The sequence below is a fragment of the Podarcis raffonei genome, chromosome 1, assembly GCF_027172205.1.
Source record: "Podarcis raffonei isolate rPodRaf1 chromosome 1, rPodRaf1.pri, whole genome shotgun sequence".
Lineage (NCBI taxonomy): Eukaryota > Metazoa > Chordata > Lepidosauria > Squamata > Lacertidae > Podarcis > Podarcis raffonei.
Window position 1 is genome coordinate 114,237,826 of NC_070602.1, and position 20,026 is coordinate 114,257,851.

General features: G+C 44.1%; 1 protein-coding gene across 14 annotated transcripts in view; it reads right to left on the minus strand.

The window, feature by feature from the left end:
* Positions 1-20,026, minus strand: part of OSBPL6 (oxysterol binding protein like 6) — a 95,566-nt gene that overhangs the window by 5,289 nt on the left and 70,251 nt on the right. For 11 of the 14 annotated variants that reach the window (XM_053409910.1, XM_053409893.1, XM_053409933.1 and 8 more), the window contains 11 exons: positions 18,291-18,398; positions 13,320-13,457; positions 11,283-11,370; positions 10,521-10,774; positions 8,418-8,555; positions 7,143-7,206; positions 6,816-6,894; positions 4,935-5,079; positions 4,317-4,461; positions 2,259-2,385; positions 592-714 (listed from right to left, as the gene is read on the minus strand). In XM_053409910.1, coding sequence (XP_053265885.1) covers positions 592-714; positions 2,259-2,385; positions 4,317-4,461; positions 4,935-5,079; positions 6,816-6,894; positions 7,143-7,206; positions 8,418-8,555; positions 10,521-10,774; positions 11,283-11,370; positions 13,320-13,457; positions 18,291-18,398 — 1,409 coding nt within the window. The remainder of the gene's footprint in view (positions 1-591; positions 715-2,258; positions 2,386-4,316; positions 4,462-4,934; positions 5,080-6,815; positions 6,895-7,142; positions 7,207-8,417; positions 8,556-10,520; positions 10,775-11,282; positions 11,371-13,319; positions 13,458-18,290; positions 18,399-20,026) is intronic. The other 3 variants (XM_053409951.1, XM_053409928.1, XM_053409941.1) reach the window with 1 other exon arrangement.

The following is a 20,026-nucleotide window of genomic DNA, read 5'->3' on the forward strand; positions in this document are numbered from 1 at the left end:
AAAGTTCCTATAGGACATCAGGTGTGGGGCAGGTAAGGCTGGAGCCATGAATGAAGTGGAACCATAACACAAGCTCCCGATTGTACCTTTATAAGTGGCAGTCTCTATGAGTGCTAGTCAGGTGATGTCAACCTGAACATTACCTCACACCAGAAGTCCCAGCCAAACAGGGCTTATAATCAAATTTTGTTTTTGTTTCTTGGGTGTGTTTTGTTTTTTATCTCTCAGCCTGCGCAATGAGAAGAAACAGACATTTTCCACATAAATGCATTTTTCCAAGCCTGAAAATGAAACTGTCTCAACAACTCATGGAAATATTTCTGTAAAAAGTTAATTGTGATAACAATGGGTGGTATTCCACTAAGCTTTGCTCGGAGTAAACCCACTGAAGTTAATGACCATTATGAAGTTAAATGCCCATTAATTTCAATGGGTCTACTTTGAGTAAACCTTAGTTTACTCATAACCTTTATAAGCTGCCAACTCCTCAACCCAGTTTCAACTATTTAAATTTTCCCACTCTGTTACCAGGCTGGTGGTGTATCTGTTAGCAAGGGGGGGGGAACAAACCACATTCCTGAGTTTACATACTTAAAAAATTTTGGTACATGTTCCATATTATTTTCTTCTAAGTAGCGTCTTCGACTTCTCTGGAGTTCTTCTATTCTTAGTTTTTCTGAGGCTGCTGCTTCTAAATCCCCGTCTTCCAAAAGCCTGAAATAAAGCAAGTGGAACTTCGAATATACAGTATACCAACATTCAAGCACTGGAACGAATCAACAAAACCCCGGAGATGACAAACCTACACCCATCAAGAGTTGCTGGATCCGTACCATCCAGACACTGCAGTTCAAATAAAATTAGCAGGGATGAGATCCAATTAATTAAAGAAATCTTTAATTATTAAGCATGTGAGTTTTAGATGATTGTTATACTGACTTGCTGATTAAACCAGAATAAATTAATAATGGTTTTTTTAAAAGCACACAATTGTTTTGAACAAGCAGCATGCTTATTTTGTTCTATGCAAACCCCATGCCAATCTTAAAAGAGTCAGTTCCTCTTGGGAGTGAAGAGCAATGCCTCTGCTAAGACAGCAGCTGCCCAATGTAACTTTTATAGCTACCTGAATCATAAACAAACCAACCTTCCTGATTAGTGTGGGGCAGACCCTTAGTTGATCAAAGGTTTTTAAAGCAAGTCATGTTACAAAGTGATGGACTAAACTAGGAGTGGGGAACTTCAGGTCCAAGGGCCACAATGGCCACCATGTCTCTCTCTGTCCAGCCTTTGGGACTCTGCACAGGTGAGACCCTTTCACTGGCCCTGCTCTGCAGCCTCCCTGGGTGTTTTTGCCTGGCTGGAACGTGTCCTTGTACTGCAATAGTGCCTCTTACTTACCAGGTTTACTTGTGTGTAAACCTCTATCAGGGCCGGTGTTGGGAGCAGGCCAGCAATAACTCGCAAGGCGTCAGTGGAGTTAACTCTTTGTTCAAATAAACAACAGCTCAGGCCTAGTGAGCACAGCAACTCTTCCCAGCAGATCTTGCCCCAATGAGGCAGTTGCGAGGACTGAAGGGCCACGCCTTCCCAGTGCTCCCCAAGACTCTTCCTCCCTTGGGTCCTTCCCTAGCAATCTGAGACTCCGACACCTTGTCTGTTTTTGCTCCACTCTCTTCATACTTCTTCTGGTTCTGGGAGACCAGGAGGGAGGGGAGCTGGTCACAGCAGGAGAGGGAGACCCCCTGGCTTCTTCAACAGCCTGATTCATTTCTGCCTCCTCCCCTACTCTCCAGCCTCCTCTCCTGCCTCTGATTCTGAACTGCTCTCTGCCACAGCATCTTCCTGCTCACTAAACCCTGTTACCTTCAGCTTACAACACCTCCTCATTCCAATCTTCTCCCTCTGACCACTCATCAACGCCCCATCACCAGTCCCCTGGCTCTGAGCCTTCTTCCCTTTGGGGGTTCCAGAGATTGTGGCTCCCACCACTCCTTTGCATCCAGTCAGTCTCACGGCAACCTCTTATTTTTTGCTTGGCTGGAAAGTAGCCTACAGTACAAATTTAAAAGCTGCACCTTTTGTGCCTGGATAAACTCACCCACCACTGAGTCCCTGGAAAATGACCCACGAGGGAATCTGGCCCTCATGCTAACGAAGCTTCCCCACCCCTGGACTAAACATTGGGGTCCTAAAATCAAATCTATGTTTGAAAGCAGCCGCTGAGCATTAAACAACAACAACCAAGTGATTCTTGCCTTTGGTCTGGCCTGAATCGGGCATCTGTTCTTGGAAGAAGATCTTTCAGTGCAGGATCTAACTCATTCAGCTCAATGGCAAACCTTGTGAAGCCATAATAATGCTCGTAGTTGGTGGGCATGGAGCCTGCATTAACAGATAAGACAAAGTGAGTAGCTTTGTGAACAAAGAAGACATGGTCCTCGGAATACAGAAGGTCAAAATCCCTGCCTGCAGCTCCTGAAGTTGGCTCTAACTACTGGTGATAAACTGACACTGGTCAAACGTCATGCAAGCACTGCCAAAAGACAGTCAGCACCACTCTCAGTTCTAACCACTGTCTGTGGGGTGGACTAAGGCTTGCTCTACGTGCCACTGAGCTGCCACCTGAGGTGGTGCCTTCTACATATCTTGCTGCCATTATACACAGTGCCTGGGCATCCCAGGGTTCCTCTGCCTCATTCAGAGCCTTTCAACACCAGCATCCCCTCACTCCCGGAGGAGAGTCGTGCCGGTCTGAAAACTCGGCCTGCTGGGAGAAAATTCATGGAACAAACACTTTTACACCGTGAGCATGATAGGGCACTATGTGGGTCCTGCTTCAAGTAGCCTCCACCTGGAAAAGTTTGACCCAGGCCAATCGATGGCCCAGCTATTTAAACGGAGAGTACTGAAGCATCTATTAGGGAGAGGAGAATACCTATGAGCTGCATATGAAGATGCCCTTGGCCACTGGTCCAGTGTTGTGTACTCTGGCAAAGGTTCTCTGACCTTTCATACCCCTCTTACCAGAGATTTTTAGAGGTCTCATTGCTGGGGTCTGAACCTCAGGCCTGATGTGATAGCTCAGTTGGTGCTGATAACCCCAGGTTGCAGGTTCAATCCCTTTGTGGGACAGCTGCATATTCCTGCATTGCAGGAGGTTGGACTAGAGGATCTTCAGGGTCCCCTTCCAACTTTACAATTCTATTATTTTATGTGGCCTAGCACGGAGCAATGGCTCTTCCCTGCACCTGCCGCTGTGGTGAGACAGTCTGTAAACCAGAGCTGGGTTTATTTCTCCAAGTAACAGTTCGGAAAAGGCAACTGGTATTCTTTGTAAATTAGGAACAACCAATACACCAGAGCTTCCATTTTCAAATCAGGTGGTCCTATTATTGCTGTGACAAAGAATGCTTATTGGAGACCAGTTAACAAGTACAGTGGTACCTTGGGTTACAAACTTAATTCGTTCCAGAGGTCCGTTCTTAACCTGAAACCGTTCTTAACCTGAGGCGCGCTTTTGCTAATGGGGCCTCCTGCTGCCGCCACGTGTTTTCTGTTCTCATCCTGGGGCATAGTTCACCACCTGAGATACTACTTCCGGGCTAGTGGAGTTTGTAACCTGAAGTGTTTGTAACCCGAAGCATATGTAACCCGAGGTACCACTGTAATTAGAAATCCCCAATTGATTATCTTTCAAAGAGGAAGTATGCAGTATTTTGTAGTGCGAATGCTTCCAGTCTTGCTGTGTCAACTTTTATGATTGGGTTTGCAGCACACCAAGAGATTTCTCTCCCTGCCTCTGCCAAGCCACCAGCACGGTTACTGTGCATAGAAAACAGTTTCTATTGGTGCCAGTGAGAGTCTTTAAGCCTTGCAGCTGCTAGGAGGAGATTTTCAGGAGACTCTGTGACTGGAAGAAGAAAGGGATAAATCTCGCCCTCATACATCCTGCAATCCCAGTGACACCGGCTCCCCGCACTTGTAATTAAATGAAAACAAGAGATGTAGCGCATGAAGCATAGCCTGCAGCTTGGCCCCTTTGGTCTATCTCAAGCAGGCTTCCTCAAACTCAGCCCTCCAGATGTTTTGAGACTACAATTCCCATCATCCCTGACCACTGGTCCTGCTAGCTAGGGATCATGGGAGTTGTAGGCCAAAAAACATCTGGAGGGCCGAGTTTGAGGAAGCCTGAGCTAGAGTCATTCCAGTCTGCCATACTTGATACGATGATGAAGCTCCTTCACCCATAGTACAAGCATTGAATCCACCCCACCTCTTTACCTAAAAGAGCTGTTCCTCTGATAGGTTCATACCTGGTCTCCATATACATTTTGCCGAAGGCCCAACTCCACAGTACAACCCTTCATGCCACTTCCCAAAGAGGCGATGGACCACCTTTCCTTCTTGGTCCATGACAACGCCTTGGACTTCATTCACGTTCGAATTCCAGTAATTCACCTAAAAAAAAAAAATGCAAGGAAACAAAAGATCTGTAGCCTTTTTCTTAACTGTTAAGGTAAATCACCCCAGTTTCAGGTGTCAGGGCTACAACTAGGTATCAACTTTCAACAAGACCAGACCTTCTGACAGGCAGATCTGTATCACACCCATCCAACAGCTAGGCAGTGCCAATGAGCTGCCAGAAGCGGGTGGGGAATGGGGATGATTCAGACACCACCACCTCCACCCCTTATCGTATTGTGCCAAATATCTTCAAATGCAGTCCCAAAGAGGTACAGAGGATAAAGACCTTGCCAATGCAATTAGCATGACCGCTGGCAACAAGTGAAAGGGTCTTATATTTATCGCCCACACTTGGTGCACAGATTCATACAATTCATACAACTGGTACCTCCAGCTAGTGAACCTGCCCTGTGTGCTCCCAGAGGCTGCTGTGCAATGGGCCATAATGAGTATCAAAGAAACGTTACCTTGATGAATGTGAGTTTACAAATACAAACGCTGCTTTTTGTGTTTCTGATGGTTATTTCTCCATAATGTTCTATCCATCTCCTTCCACTGAGGATGTTGTGTATGCAAGTAGTGACTTTGTTCCATACGTAGGAATCACCGTACCTGCAAAGAGAGTTAGCTGTGGAAACTGTGCTCCAAAAATGCCCTTTCCAAACCACTGCCTACTCACAAATGAAACAGTACTCCCCCTTCCAATATCGAAAGCCAATGGACCACCAATAGAACTCAAATATGAAAATACCCACACTTTTTACATGTATTTGTATCCTGCTAGGGGCATAGCTGTCAACGGTTCCCTTTTTTTAAAGGAAATTCCCTTATTCCGAATAGGATTCCTTGCAAGAAAAGGGAAAAGTTGACAGCTATGGCTAGGGGTTGAATTGCAAATCAGTTAGAACAATAAATAATTTAAAACCAGTTAAAAAAAAGAAGGTAATAAAGCAAAAGCACAACAATAAAATAAGAACAGAACAGCAGTACAGAACGGACAGCAATCATAAACACTACCCCCGCTGATTTCCAAAGCCACCAAAGGCCTGGGTAAATAAAGATATTTAAAACTTATTTCTAAAACATAAGGAAGTGTGAGTGCCTGACAAATGTGCCAGAGGTAAGGGCCTTCCACAGCCAGGGTGCCAATACTAAGAAGGCTTTGCTTCTAGTAGCCATATAGCCATTGCACTTTTGAAGGTGGAGGCGAAAGGAATAGGGTGTCCACAGAGAACTGGCAGTCCCGTCCCCCCCCCCCCGGTGCTTAACCATTGGTTATTGGTTATTCTCACAGATAGTCAGTCAACTCTGTCCCACTACAGACACTTAATGCTCTGTGAAACATTACAGCCCTCTATAATGAAGATACATTTTGGATAATATTATTCTAAAACAATCTTTTTATGTTGTAAGCTGTGATCTCTGGATGAAGGGCAGTATATAAATTTCATTATTATTATTAATTATTATTATTATTATTATTATTAATCCTTCTGCCAGACATCATAGTATGTGTTCTCCTACTACGGTTACATTGGTTCCGCACAGTATTATATAAAAAAACCTGTTTTGTCCTCAAAAAACTCTATTAAGTAGATTAGGCCGAGAAATTGCGAGTTGCCCAAAGCCCCACATTGAGCTTCATGGTTCATTAGAGTTTTGAACCCAGTTCTCCCCAACTTTTAAGCACATTACGCTGTTTATTCCACCGGACTGGTTCTGAATGAAACAAGATGAGATGAGCAGAGTAACTGCAGGATTAGCTGACCAACTGCAAAGAAACTGCAGGAGGTACACATTGCAGGACAGTAATACTTTCCCAAGCTTCCTTGCACTGAAACAGGACTCACCCTTATCTGCCACACTCTATAGGTAAGAGTTCATGTCATTGTGAAACCTCATGTTTTACAAGAACACACCTCATTTTGAGTTACCATGATGCCTCTCACCTTTTTCCTCCTAGGGGAAATCTGAACAATTTTTACCAAAAAAAAAAAAGGAATATGCTTCCTTTTACTGTGCAAAGCAAACACAGTACTAAAACGTCTCCCACTCAGGAAGCTGCTGTGAATTAACTAGCCTAATGTTCACAACTGTTTGATCAAACATAGTTGCAGCATCTAATAATAGGAGGTAGAGCAAGTAATTATTCAGAGATCCCAGTTGCCTTATCACTACATGCAAGCTGCTGCTATGTGCTCCCTGCCTTGTCTGGCTTCAGTTTTGCTACATTATTCATCAGTGTGCATCTGGGACTTGAAGTGCCTAAATTAGTCTCATGGAACTGCTTTTCCAGAATGAAGAAGAAACAAACAAACAAACAGGAAAAGAATGAAGAAGCTGCTTACTTTGGAAGCGTGACATTCAATGTTCCGATTGGCAGTATTTCCATTGACTTGCCCCAGAATTTGTTTTTCCACCTGATATCTGAATAACATAGCAAAGATTCAGAAAGCTGCAAATTACAGAAGTTCTACAAATGCAACAAACCATTATTTGTCTTTGTCTAATACGAAAGTGAAAGACCTAAAACAGCAGGCTTCACAATTATATTAACCTTTTCATTAAATTCCACAAAAATGAAACTATGCATGTAATTGTAAGTTTTCGCTTTTTTAAAAAAAACAAAAACAGAACTAAATTTGGTCTTTAGGCTTGTGAATTAAAATGTATACCTTGCCAAAACACAAAATTCTTTGATTCACAGTGACAGGCAGAAATGGGTGGGTGGTGGCTAACCTGAAATAAAAAATTACGGTGGTGAGGAATTGTGCAAAAGACTTTCATTTTTATCATCACTGTAACAGACACCTTACATAAAAGAGAGATGATGGAGCAGCAGAAAAAGCTACTGCTATTCTAGGCTGCATCAACAGAAGTATAGTGTCCCGATCAAGGGAAGTCATAGTACCGCTCTATTTTGCCTTGATCAGACCCCACCAGTAATATTGTGTGCATTTCTGGGCACCACAATTTAAGAAGGATATTGACAAGCTGGAACTTGTGCAGAGGTGAGTGTCCATGATGATCAAGACTCTGGAAACCTACCCTTATGAGGAACAGTTGATAGAGTTGCATATGTTTACTCTGGAAAAGAGGAGACTGAGAGGAGATATGGTAGCCATCTTCAATTATCTGTCACAGGGAAGATGGAGCAAGCCTGTGTTCTTCTGCTCCGAAGGCTAGTGTCCGAAACAACAGATTCAAGTTACAAAAAAGGAGACTCCAGCGAAACATCAGGAAGAACTTTCTGACAGGAAGAGTTGTTCAATAGAAACAGATCCCACAAGAGATGGTGGACTCTCCTTCCTTGGAAGTTTTTAAGCAGAGATTGGATGGTGATGTGTCATGTAGGATCTTGTTGAGATTCCTGCATAGAATCAGAGAAATGTAGAACTGGAAGGGACCCTAAGGATCATCTAGTTCAGGCATCCCCAAACTCGGCCCTCCAGATGTTTTGGAACCACAACTCCCATCAGCCCTAGCTAACAGGACCAGTGGTCAGGGATGATGGGAACTGTAGTCCCAAAACATCTGGAGGGCTGTGTTTGAGGGTGCCTGATCTAGCTCAACCCCCTGCAATGCAGGGATATGCAGCTGTCCCATATGGGGATTGAACCTGCGGCCTTGGCGTTATTAGCACCACGCTCTAACCAACTGAGCTATCCAGAAACTTGGACCATTGCAGGGGGCTGGGCCATCAGGGTCCCTTCCAGCTCCACAGTTCTAGGATTCTATGATTTCTGCAAAACTGGATTCAGCTTTACAATGCTGAATTGCACCTAATACTTGAAAAACAAATATATATTTTCAGATCCATTTTAAAAGGTTCATATTCATATCAGCCAACATTCTGAAAATAAGATGAAATGCATCAACCAAAATAAACAAATAAATCACAAATTAAAGTTACGGTGCTATTTGAGGGTCTCTTTTGGAACAGATTTTACCTGCTCCGAGAAAAAACGAAATCCTTTGTCTTCCCTAATTGATTCGTAAGTTTCACCAAGCACAGGGTTAAAAGGCTTGCTTCCAGCTCTGTAGTAAGTGGAGGCATATCCTGAAGTTGCAAAGGCAGCAATAAGGACCTAGTTAAAACAAAGGAAAAAACTTGAGAAACAATATCCAAACAGTACTGGAGAGACTATGCAAGCAAACGGGTGTTTCCTTTTCTGGGTGATGGCAGCACCTTTGGCGTTAGTGCTACAATTTGGCAACTTAGTGCTACAATTGCAGACAGCAACTCTGTTCTTGCAATAGCAGTATAGCCACTGTCCCAACATAACAAAGGACAGGGAAAGTCACGCTCCAAGAGGTGGGAAGGTAGGAACACCAATAATATCCATTGGAATCTGTTCCCAAGGCAAACAGTATCCGAAGCAGGCTTAAAGATGAAGAATATATTTGCTATTTTTGTCTTGGGATCAGAGACAATTGTGTGGGGAAAGAAAGGATGTGCAATCTAGAAAGCCCTTAATGGGAAAACATGGGGTTTTTTTGTGACACAAGGATCTACCGGGGGGGCTAGCACTCCCCTTTTTGCATTTCCAGTTTGCATCCTCCCACCTTTTCCATATAAGCAATTTTACTCTAGATTGACATCCTGAGGATTTTTATTTGGGTTTTATTAGGCACCATCCTCAGGTGCTGACAAAAAGAATAACACCAGTTAGTCGGTGATAGAAGAGGGCAGAAATGGATGTGTCTTATGCAATTAGAGAAAGCAAAGAGTACTTTCAGATCTCTGGAGAATTGTCATCTCTACAAGCCTATTGAGAATCATCTCATATTACAATTTGGTCTGTTTCGCAGACCCGGAAAGTGGAGCACCACTCCTGTGTATAGGAATATAATGGAAGCAGTCCGCCCAGAATCCACACCCCCCCCCCATTCATGCCATCTTGAAAGTTGTCTTGAACAAAAGAATTCCTAGCGGGGCTTGCAGAGTGGAATTCCCCAGCGATTTGCTCATTGCCAGAATATAGGGCATTATCTGCCTTGCACAGAAAAGGGTAATATAGGGATGTGGCTACACCTTTGGAATTCACAGGTCTGACAAAATAGATACACAGACAAGTGAGTGATCACTCTCTGCAACAGAGGCTCTAGTGGTTTTTTTGTTTTTTAAACTACTTATTTCCCTTTAGAATCGCTCAAGAAGCTTATACCAAGTGCCTTCTCTTGCATTACCTTAGCAGTGTGGCCGCTACGGTAGCATCACTCCTTTCCACACTACGAAGGTAACATCAAAAGTTTCAAACCATGTAGCGCCTGAGACTCTTAATCTCAGGGTTGCGGGTTCAAACCACACACTGGGCAAAATGTGGATTCCTGCACTGCAGGGGGTTGGACCAGATAGATTCTATGTGGGAGGAGCCCATACTGTAGCATCCTTAGATTATTTCATCATACTAGTATTGCCCCATTTGGAAAGCAAGGCAATGGGGGGGAGGGGGGAGGAAACACAATATGGGCTCTTCTGGCAAAAGGATGTCTGTGAGCAGCTTCCATACCGCAAAGGTAATGTGAGACTGGACCCTAAGACTCACTACAACACGTATGCAAGTCCATTCATCTGAATTATGTGAGCATTTATCTGCAGAGATATAGCCAGCCAAGGACCATCTGAACTGGTTGTAAGAAAGTACACGAACGAAAGGAACAGGCTGGATAAAAAGTAAAAAAATCCTCTATGTCAGAATCTAGCTGCTTTCACGTTAGAGGTGAGGTTCAATAATGGAAAATGCACAAATGTACAGTGGACCCTCTAGTTATGTACCGCTCTGGATACATAATTTTCGGGTTACGAACACAGCAAACCCAGAAGTGTATACTTCCGGGTTTCATCGTGCGCGCATGCGCAGAAGCTCTCTGCACACCGTGCGCATGCGCAGAAGAGGCGCCTCTGCCTACAGACTTTTTGGGTTGCGGACAGACCCCCGGAACGAATTTAATTCATATCCGGAGGGTCCACTGTATTCAATATTAGAGCTCTAGGAGAGGGATAAACACATCAAGGGACATGGAATGGTGTGCTCCGTCTGGTTTACTACCATTCGTTCGTAGGGGTCATCAGATTCAGCAGCCTTGTCCAAGAGTTCACTGTATTCCAGTTCCTCACAAAGGTGTTGCAATGTATTCAGAGGCTCGTTTAGCTCTACCGGCATGGATACTTTCGAGAGATCCTTCCCGATATTGTTCCTCAAAATGTTCCACAGGTTGATATTACTAGTATCAGGGCAGGGGGTCGGTAGGCATGTCCTTCGTCCATTTCTGAAAGCACCACCGGTCAGCTCATCATTAAGTACTGGAAGGGAAACAGCAGAACAGCAGGGATGTGAAATCCTTTCATTGACTTAAAAATGAAAAATAAAATGGTTTGTATCCAATGCTAGCTGTACTCAGAGTAAACCCACTGAATTTCATAGGCATGACTAACTTAGGCCCATTCATTTCAAAGGGTCTGTTGTTACAGATTTATTTATACCCCACGTTTCCCCCCGACAGGACTCAAGGGGGCTTACAGATAAAAAGAAGGACCGCTAAAAACATAGAAAAAAACATTGTAAGAAAACAATTATAAACACTGAAAGAATTAAAACTATATACATATAATGAAATCTACTAAAACCATACAAATAATTAGAGTAAAAAACAGAAAGAAGAGTTCTATTCTACAGTTAACAGGGATAAAAATGTAAAAGTGGCCCTCGCTGACTTGAGTTGCATCCAGAGAGTGTTCCGATTTATATGTGCACCACACCTAAAAAGAACACTTATTTTCTAAAACTTAAAAAAAATAAAACCCTGCATACATTGCCTTGAAACGTTGTCTGCAACGCTGGTGTTGTCTTCTGATATGTTGTCACTCACGTCACTGATGTACGACTCATCATCAGAAGCCTAGAGAAGAAAACAAAGAGATTTAAATGAAAAGTAAATGGAAGCAGAAGAGGAGGAGGAGGAAGAAGACAAAAAGTGGAACACTGAATAGAAATGTTTTCATAAATTCAAGTCCCAGTGACGCATGTATCCTAGAGTTGTTATCAGGCTGAAGAGTGCCCGTTTTGTGAAACCCTGGTTTGGCCAATATTATCCCATTTTTAGCTCGTGCCTAAATATGTAAGCTCTCCATCTTCCTCTCTGAAGAACAAGCTGTACTGGAAGTGACTGTAGGTCAAAGAGTGTCTGTTCTATTGAATACAGATGACTCATGTAAGCCTATCACTGTCAATATGATATATAGGGGGAACACCTCTAAATCATTCTCTGCAAACACACTTCAAACCATGGTTTTAGAGAAGGGATGGGTAACTTTTTCTGGCACCACAATCACAGGTGGGTAGATGGTTGGGGGCTGCATCCCAGAAAGCATGACCGGAGCCAGTCACACTGCCACACCGTAAACCAACTCATGCTCACAGACAGTCTTGGAAAGACAGGTACCGTATTTTTCGCTCTATAAGACGCACCTTTCCCTCCTAAAAAGTAAGGGGAAATGTGTGTGCGTCTTATGGAGCGAATGCAGGCTGTGCAGGAATATTTTTTCCCTTGTTTTCTTCCTCTAAAAACTAGGTGCGTCTTACGGGTCGAGTGCGTCCTATAGAGCGAAAAATACGATACATGGGTCGCACATGTATGTCTTATTTCTCCATTTAAATTACCTCCAACCGGCCTCCCAAAGAGCTGTATGCACAGGGAAGCACACACTCAATCATTCATGGGAAGTCAGATGCTTCAGGATACAGTATAACCCCTTTTGAAGAGGAGGAAACAGTTCTCTTCCCTGCTGTCCTGCTGATGGCGGATTACCTGGGCAGTGGGAAGAGTGGGCAAGTTTTCCCCACAGCTTGGTGGGTTGCAGAGAGAGTAGTTGAGGGCCCTATGTGGCCCACCCCTGTTTTAAGGAAAGAAAAACAAATTTTCTTGCCAGGGCAAATGAAAAACCAGTAAGCGAAGGAACAGGGTGGGGGCGTCAAAACTGAGCTACTAATTTACTTCCGTCCAAAGAAGAGAATATGGGGGAAATAAAATGGTAGCAATTTACGTGTCACTCATTTCACAACACTGCTGCCTGCTTTTAACAGGAGGAAGGCGGAGCAAATGGGTCACGAATTGCTGCCTCTGGCCATGATCTCAAGGCAATTAAGTGGCAAGCAGCTCCTTTACTTCAGATTAACCCGACAAAAATCAGTGGGACTACTCTTGGACCTGTCAGATTGTTCTAAGAGCTTCACCTAATTCTTAGGACTTTGTGTGATAGGTTAGGATTTTTATCGTCATATTTCATTTTGAGATAGTGTCTTGCCTATGGTCAACAACTTAACCTCATAGTGGAGATGTGATTTGAACCAGGAGACTGCTGTGTCCATGTCCAAGCCTTCCGAATTAGGATCAAAAGTTCAGTAAAGGTAAAGGTAAAGGTAAAGGGATCCCTGACCTTTAGGTCCAGTTGTGGCTGACTCTGGAGTTGCGGCACTCATCTTGCTTTATTGACCGAGGGAGCCGGCGTACAGCTTCTGGATCATCTGGCCAGCATGACTAAGCCGCTTCTGGCAAACCAGAGCAGCGCACGGAAATACCGTTTACCTTCCTGCCGGAGTGGTACCTATTTATCTACTTGCACTTTGAGGTGCTTTCGAACTGCTAGGTTGGCAGGAGCAGGGACCGAGCAACAGGAGCTCACCCCGTTACGGGGATTCAAACTGCTGACCTTCTGATCGGCAAGTCCTAGGCTCTGTGGTTTAACCCACAGTGCCACCTGCGTCCCCAAAAGTTCGGTACTTGATCCCAAATGCATTATAATTATATAGAGCACAGCAGAAGAAATAATCAGGCTTTCACTGCCTAACCTCGTTTTCTGATGAGCTTGCAGACAGAAGCACCTCCTGCGCATCGAAGAACTCAGAGACAGATTCCGACATGGAGAGCCTGCTTTCATTAGAAACTTGCTGGGAGAGTGGGAGACTGACATGGATCTGTTCACCTGCCTGCAAAAAGGGAAAAACACACACATATGAACTCCAGACGCCCACACATGACAGAGAAAAAGCAAGAGCATGCCTAATCAATATATTTTATTGGACAGATGCCCTGCTTCTTCCCTGCATGGCCTCTCCTTCCTCCCGTTTTGGAAAATAAGCTCTAGCAAACGGAGAGCTCAGGTTGAAAAGAAGCCATTTTGCAAGGGGAGCGCAAACAACTTCTTTTCCAGCTAGCACTCTCATAACTCTTTTTTTGTGTGGCAGGGGACAGAGAGAAATGCCTTCTCTCAAGATTGTTCCTCTGCTACAGGAAAACCCAGCATCTTCCAGCACTGAAATGATACCTTGTGTTTGATGGGGAAGGGAGGCCCAACCCTCACCTGACACACTTCAGCTTCAGGCATGTTGTATGACTGCTTTAGCACAATGCTCTCATGTCCTGAAGCCTGATCTTGTTTGTTTGCATGTATGCGCACACACAGGGTGGCCTGCAGCAAAATGTTGCAGCTCATCATCCCCTATTAAAAGGAATGTTCTTGTTCCTGTTTCGAACCATTCCTTCCTTCCCAACCTAGCATTCTACTGCGTCCTAGTTTTTTGTTTTGGTTTTTTGCAACTGTCTCTACCTTTTGTGGATACTGTTTGCCAGGCTGTTTTATGTTTGCTTGCAGGGGTTTTGTTTTGTCTTAGAGGGTTTTTAAAAGAGTGGGTTTTTTGTGCTTCTGCAAATAAGCCTGCTGATATGTTCTTCTTGTTTTTCTGGGTCATGTGGCCAGCATGACTAAGCCGCTTCTGGCGCAACGGAACACCAACACCAGAGCAGCGCATGGAAATGCCATTTACCTTCCTGCCGGAGCGGTACCTATTAATCTACTTGCACTTTTTGGGGTGCTTTCAAACTGCTAGGGTGGCAGGAGCTGGGACCGAGCAACGGGAGCTCACCCCGTCGTGGGATTCGAACCGCCGACCTTTTGATTGGCAGGCCCAAGGCTCAGTGGTTTAGACCACAGCGCCACCCGCGTCCCATGTCTTTGTCATTAGGAGGGAGCTTATCTATTTATCTGAAGCGTTCTTTACTTTACCCTTCAGTCAAACAGGTTCCCTTACCCACACTTTTCTACTGTACCCCAAATGAATACCAATCCAGTGCAGTGCCATTTCCTCAGAAGGAATGACCCATTAACTATCTGAGGGATAGCTCAGTTGGTAGAGCATGAGGGCTCTTAATCTCAGGGTTGTGAGTTCAAGCCCCACATTGGGTGAAAGATTCTTGCATTGCAGGCTAGATGATCCTTGCAGACCCTTCCAACTCTACAATTCTATTTCAAATTTCAAATATGTAAATGTTTTCCTTAGTTCAGGTCTGGAGCTCACGTCTCCCTTAGCCCCCTCCTGTAGCAAAGCTCATCCTTTCGCATTACGCACAGTTAATAAGCTACGACTACAAGACTGGGACAAGGAAGAACATCACACCATGGGGATCGTCACTCCAACTAACACAGAGACAAGACAGTGGCTATAGAAGCCCTGGAACTCCAAGAATGGTTCAGGGCACTCTGCCTTTGTAGCACTCAGCAACTTTTATACAGTAGCCTCACACACTTATATCTGACTATATAAATACACTTTGAAGATTCTTCACCCAGTTTTCTATTCTATAAAGCTGACTTCAAATGAAGGAGGCTCCGAAAGGAATTTCCATTTTTGTCCAAGCAGAAGGGATTCATCAGAAAAGCACATGGTAAATGGTGAAAAATAAAGGAAAAGGGTGTGGGTGTGTGAGGAGACACTGCAACTTTAATATCACCAAATACAGAGCGTTCAGTGAGACCAGAAAGAATTATCTTATGGTGTGCCTCATATGTTTAAATGACATCTGCTTTGTCTCACTTGAAAACTGAACTCTCCAGCATTTTGGAGCTCAGTAGTGGCTAAGGGAGGATTGGAAAGAGGGAGACCAGACCCTACACAAGCTTTCCTACTGGTTATAGGGCTTGTAATTCTGGGCAATCATTATAACTTCAGTTAATCTATTTCAGCAAGGCAGTATTAAGAATAACTGGTGTTCTTAGCAATGGCAGTACACGTGGACTAATGTATTTCCCTTCCACCTTTCCATATTTGAAGTGTGAGGATTGGTAACTTATTGAAGAACAGGGATGGAGATTAGGAATAAATGAGTAATTCTCACAATGGAGGGATGCAAGAAGTGGAATGCCACCCAAATTGGAGCTGGTGTTTTTCAACTTGCCCATCAATGATCCTGAGTTAGGAGTGAGCAATGAGCTTTCCAAGTTTGCAATTATCCCAAATTATTGAAGATGATTAAAAGAAAAATAGATTGCAAAAGAACTCCAAAAAGGATGTCTACAAGATGTTGAATGAGTAACATAATGGCAAATGTGGTTCAATGTCAATAAATGCAAAGAGATGAACATTGTTGCTGGTTGATGATCTCCGGCGAGCTAGGGACAAAGGTGAGAGTTGTTTCCTGGTTCTGCTGGATCTCTCAGCGGCCTTTGATACAATCGACCATAACATCCTTCTGGACCGTCTAGAGGGGCTGGGAGCTGGGGGCACTGTTATGCAGTGGTTTCGCTCCTTCCTCCTGGGCCGTGTTCAGAAAGTGGTGGTGGGGGATGAGTGTTCAGACCCCTGGGCCCTCACTTGCGGGGTGCCTCAGGGTTCCGTCCTCTCCCCCATGCTTTTTAACATCTATATGAAGCCACTGGGAGAGATCATCAGGGGGTTTGGACTGGGTGTCCATCAATATGCAGATGATACCCAGCTCTACCTCTCTTTCAAATCAGAACCAGTGAAGGCGGTGAAGGTCCTGTGTGAGTGCCTGGAGGCAGTTGGAGGATGGATGGCGGCTAATGGATTGAGGTTGAATCCTGACAAGACAGAAGTACTGTTTTTGGGGGACAGGGGGCGGGCTGGTGTGGAGGACTCCCTGGTCCTGAATGGGGTAACTGTGCCCCTGAAGGACCAGGTGCGCAGCCTGGGAGTCATTTTGGACTCACAGCTGTCCATGGAGGCGCAGGTCAATTCTGTGTCCAGGGCAGCTGTCTACCAACTCCACCTGGTACGCAGGCTGAGACCCTACCTGCCCGCGGACTGTCTCGCCAGAGTGGTGCATGCTCTGGTTATCTCCCGCTTGGACTACTGCAATGCGCTCTACGTGGGGCTACCTTTGAAGGTGACTCGGAAACTACAACTAATCCAGAATGCGGCAGCTAGACTGGTGACTGGGGGCGGCCGCCGAGACCATATAACACCGGTCTTGAAAGACCTACATTGGCTCCCAGTACGTTTCCGAGCACAATTCAAAGTGCTGGTGTTGACCTTTAAAGCCCTAAACGGCCTCGGCCCAGTATACCTGAAGGAGCGTCTCCACCCCCATCGTTCTGCCCGGATGCTGAGGTCCAGCGCCGAGGGCCTTCTGGCGGTTCCCTCATTGCGAGAAGCAAAGCTACAGGGAACCAGGCAGAGGGCCTTCTCGGTAGTGGCGCCTGCCCTGTGGAACGCCCTCCCATCAGATGTCAAAGCGATAAATAACTACCTGACATTCAGAAGGCATCTTAAGGCAGCCCTGTTCAGGGAAGTTTTTAATCTGTGATATTTTAGTGTATTTTTGGTTTCTTTGGAAGCCGCCCAGAGTGGCTGGGGAAACCCAGCCAGATGGGCGGGGTACAAATAATAAATTATTATTATTATTATTATTATTGTGGCAAAAAAATCTGAAGTTCCTACATATAGTGATGGTGTCTGAGCTGAATGTGACTGGCTGGGAAAGGGATCTTGGGGTGGAAGCAGATTGCGCCATGAAAATGCTGACCCAGTGTGCAGCAGCTATGAAAAAGCTAAAAATTCATGCAAGAGATCATTAAGAAAGTGTCTGAAAATTAAAAAAAATGTGAATACTATAATGCCTTTGTACAAATCTTTGTCATGGTGATACTTGAAATACTGAGTACAATTCTGGCTGTGACACCTCAAACAAAATCTATTATTTTTCTGTAGAACTGGTAAAGGCCAACCCAAATGATAAGAGCTGGAGCAGCTCCCCTGTGAGGAAAGCTTACAATTTTTTTTAGGTTTTCTATAGTTTTTTTTTGGGGGGGGAAGCTGAGTGAAAAGTTTATTTAAAAAATATACACAATATGGAGAAGGTGGATAGTCAGAAGACTTTCTTCCTCTCTCATAACCCTAGAACCCAAGGTTATTAAATGAATCTGACTGGTGAGACTTTCCCAAGCAACAAAAGGAAGTCCTTCTTCATATCACACATAGTTAGCTTATGAAATTGGCTGCTTCAAGATTTGTGGTGATTGCCACTAGGCCAGACAGCATTACAAGGGGGTGAAGAAAAGTCATAGAGGAGAAGGCTACCAGTCGGGAAGGCTATAGGCCAACCCTAGGATCAGATGCAATCTGCCTCTAAATACCTGTTGCTGGGCTGTGGGTGAGGTTTATTGCCCTCAAGTCCAGGAAATAGTGGTGCACTATGGGAAAAAGGCCATTTGACTAAACTAGTCTGGTCCAGCTAGGCTCTTATGGATTCTTGGTTGCTTGCTTACTTAAATACAAATGCACCAGAAACAGGGCTAATTCGTATTCTTTGAATGCTAACAACAAACCTTCCACTTCTCAGATTTCCAAAAGGAATCTCACATGAACTACTACAGCTCATTACTTTCATGAATGCTACTGGAAAATTTCCTGAATAGAGCCTGACCCACTGCTTGCCAGCTTTGCCAAAGAGAATGATTTAGTCATTAGTGATAATTAGCGGGATTTGACTACTGTAAGTCCATTAGAGCAATGACAAAGTCTTACCTCATCAGGACTAGGGATAATATTTACACTGACAACCTGATCACAAATAACAGACTCTGAATGTATTCTGTTCAAGCGACTCCTTAGTTCAGCATTCTGGTTGATAGCCTTAAAATAACAAAAATTAAATATTTAATTTCAAATGTACAAGACAGCACAAAGCAGAGTCAAACCACTGCTGTACCCTATATTCGGGCCAGAACCAAAGTGTTATATTATATGGGTGGTACTTCTAAGCAACTAACTTTTTTCCTCCAACCATTAGTATTATGTCCAGCAGTTCTGGTTAGGTATCTTAAGTCAAATTAAACTCATTTAACTATTCTGGCTTTCTTCCATAGAAAAAAGGCTGCTAATTTGGTGTGTACACTAAGGATTCCTTGATAGAGGTCTGCATCCCTCCTCACTTTAAATAAGTTTATGGCCAAAGGCAAGAGGTGGAATAAATGTGATCAATTAAATTTATACATATGAGGAGCTATGAATAAGATACAAATAGTAGTGGAAAAGAGGGGTTGGTTAGCCCTTTCCTTCTGAGACATTTTTCTAGTCAAAATTCCCACCCAACGCCCAGCCTCTTATCCACCGGTGAAGGAAAAGCTATTAGGTTCCTACATCATTTTACCTGGTGAGAAAGGAACATGGGAGAAAGGATTATAAACCCCTCTTTTCTCTTCCAATCAAATGTACAGCACATCCATAGTGACACTTCAGTGTTGCTGTTTTTTAAGTGGGAACTGCTCCTTGAGTTTGGCCCCAGGATTACAATCCCGCACACCTTTGCTCTGGAGTAAGCTACTTGGTGGGACATTGTCTAAATATGCATGGGACTGGCCTGCCAGAAAAGTAGACACACCTTTAGCCTTTCCTTGCTTTCTTAGATTCTATAAGACAATGAAAGAAGAAACCCTAGTTGTGTTTGCTTCAGGGGAACCTGATTATTTGGAAGACAAGCACCATTCACAGCAGATGGTTGTATGTTTTGCCATTGAAGCTGTTGTATTTGCTTCTGAATTCAATAAGCATGATTCAGCCTTTACATTTATTTAAGGTCACCCAACAAGACCAGTCTATCCTCTTGAATGCTCTGTGCAGCTCGCACAGCATAAACAATACTGATGAATTAATGGATCATGCTTATAATCCTTTAGCATCTCAACATTAGACCACTGATATTGTCCATAGTATATCATCCCATATTACTGACATATGGAGGAGCAGAAATAGTTTACACTTCCCAACATGTCATAACCTACAGCAGGCAATGGAGGACTCAGATGGATATGAGGTTCAGGTTATTTCATCAGAAAGAGAACCTCTGGAGCGTTGGTCTTCAACTGGTGGTTTGCCACAAGAGCGCTACCAGCACACAAATGCACACTAAAAGGTTAAGAAATGGGTCCCCACTTGCATGTTTGGATTAAAAGTGGACCCTGGGTCAGAAAAGATTGAAAATGCCTGCTCTATAGAACCTAGCAATAAAACAGAGTTCTCTACCATGGTCTTAATCAGAGGATGACTCCTCTGCATACCATGTTTTTTCCTCCAGTCATGCAGAAGTCAAATTCTGCAAAATAAGGCAAGAGCCTTATTCGGCCAGATTCTCCAGGAAGGTGGAAGCTAGGACACTAGATCTGATCAGCTGGCACTAGTTCCTTGAATGGGTAACAGCTTTATGTCTGTAGCTGTCTTAGCAGCACCCCTAGGAACTGTCCAAGGTCCTGTTTCTATCTGCT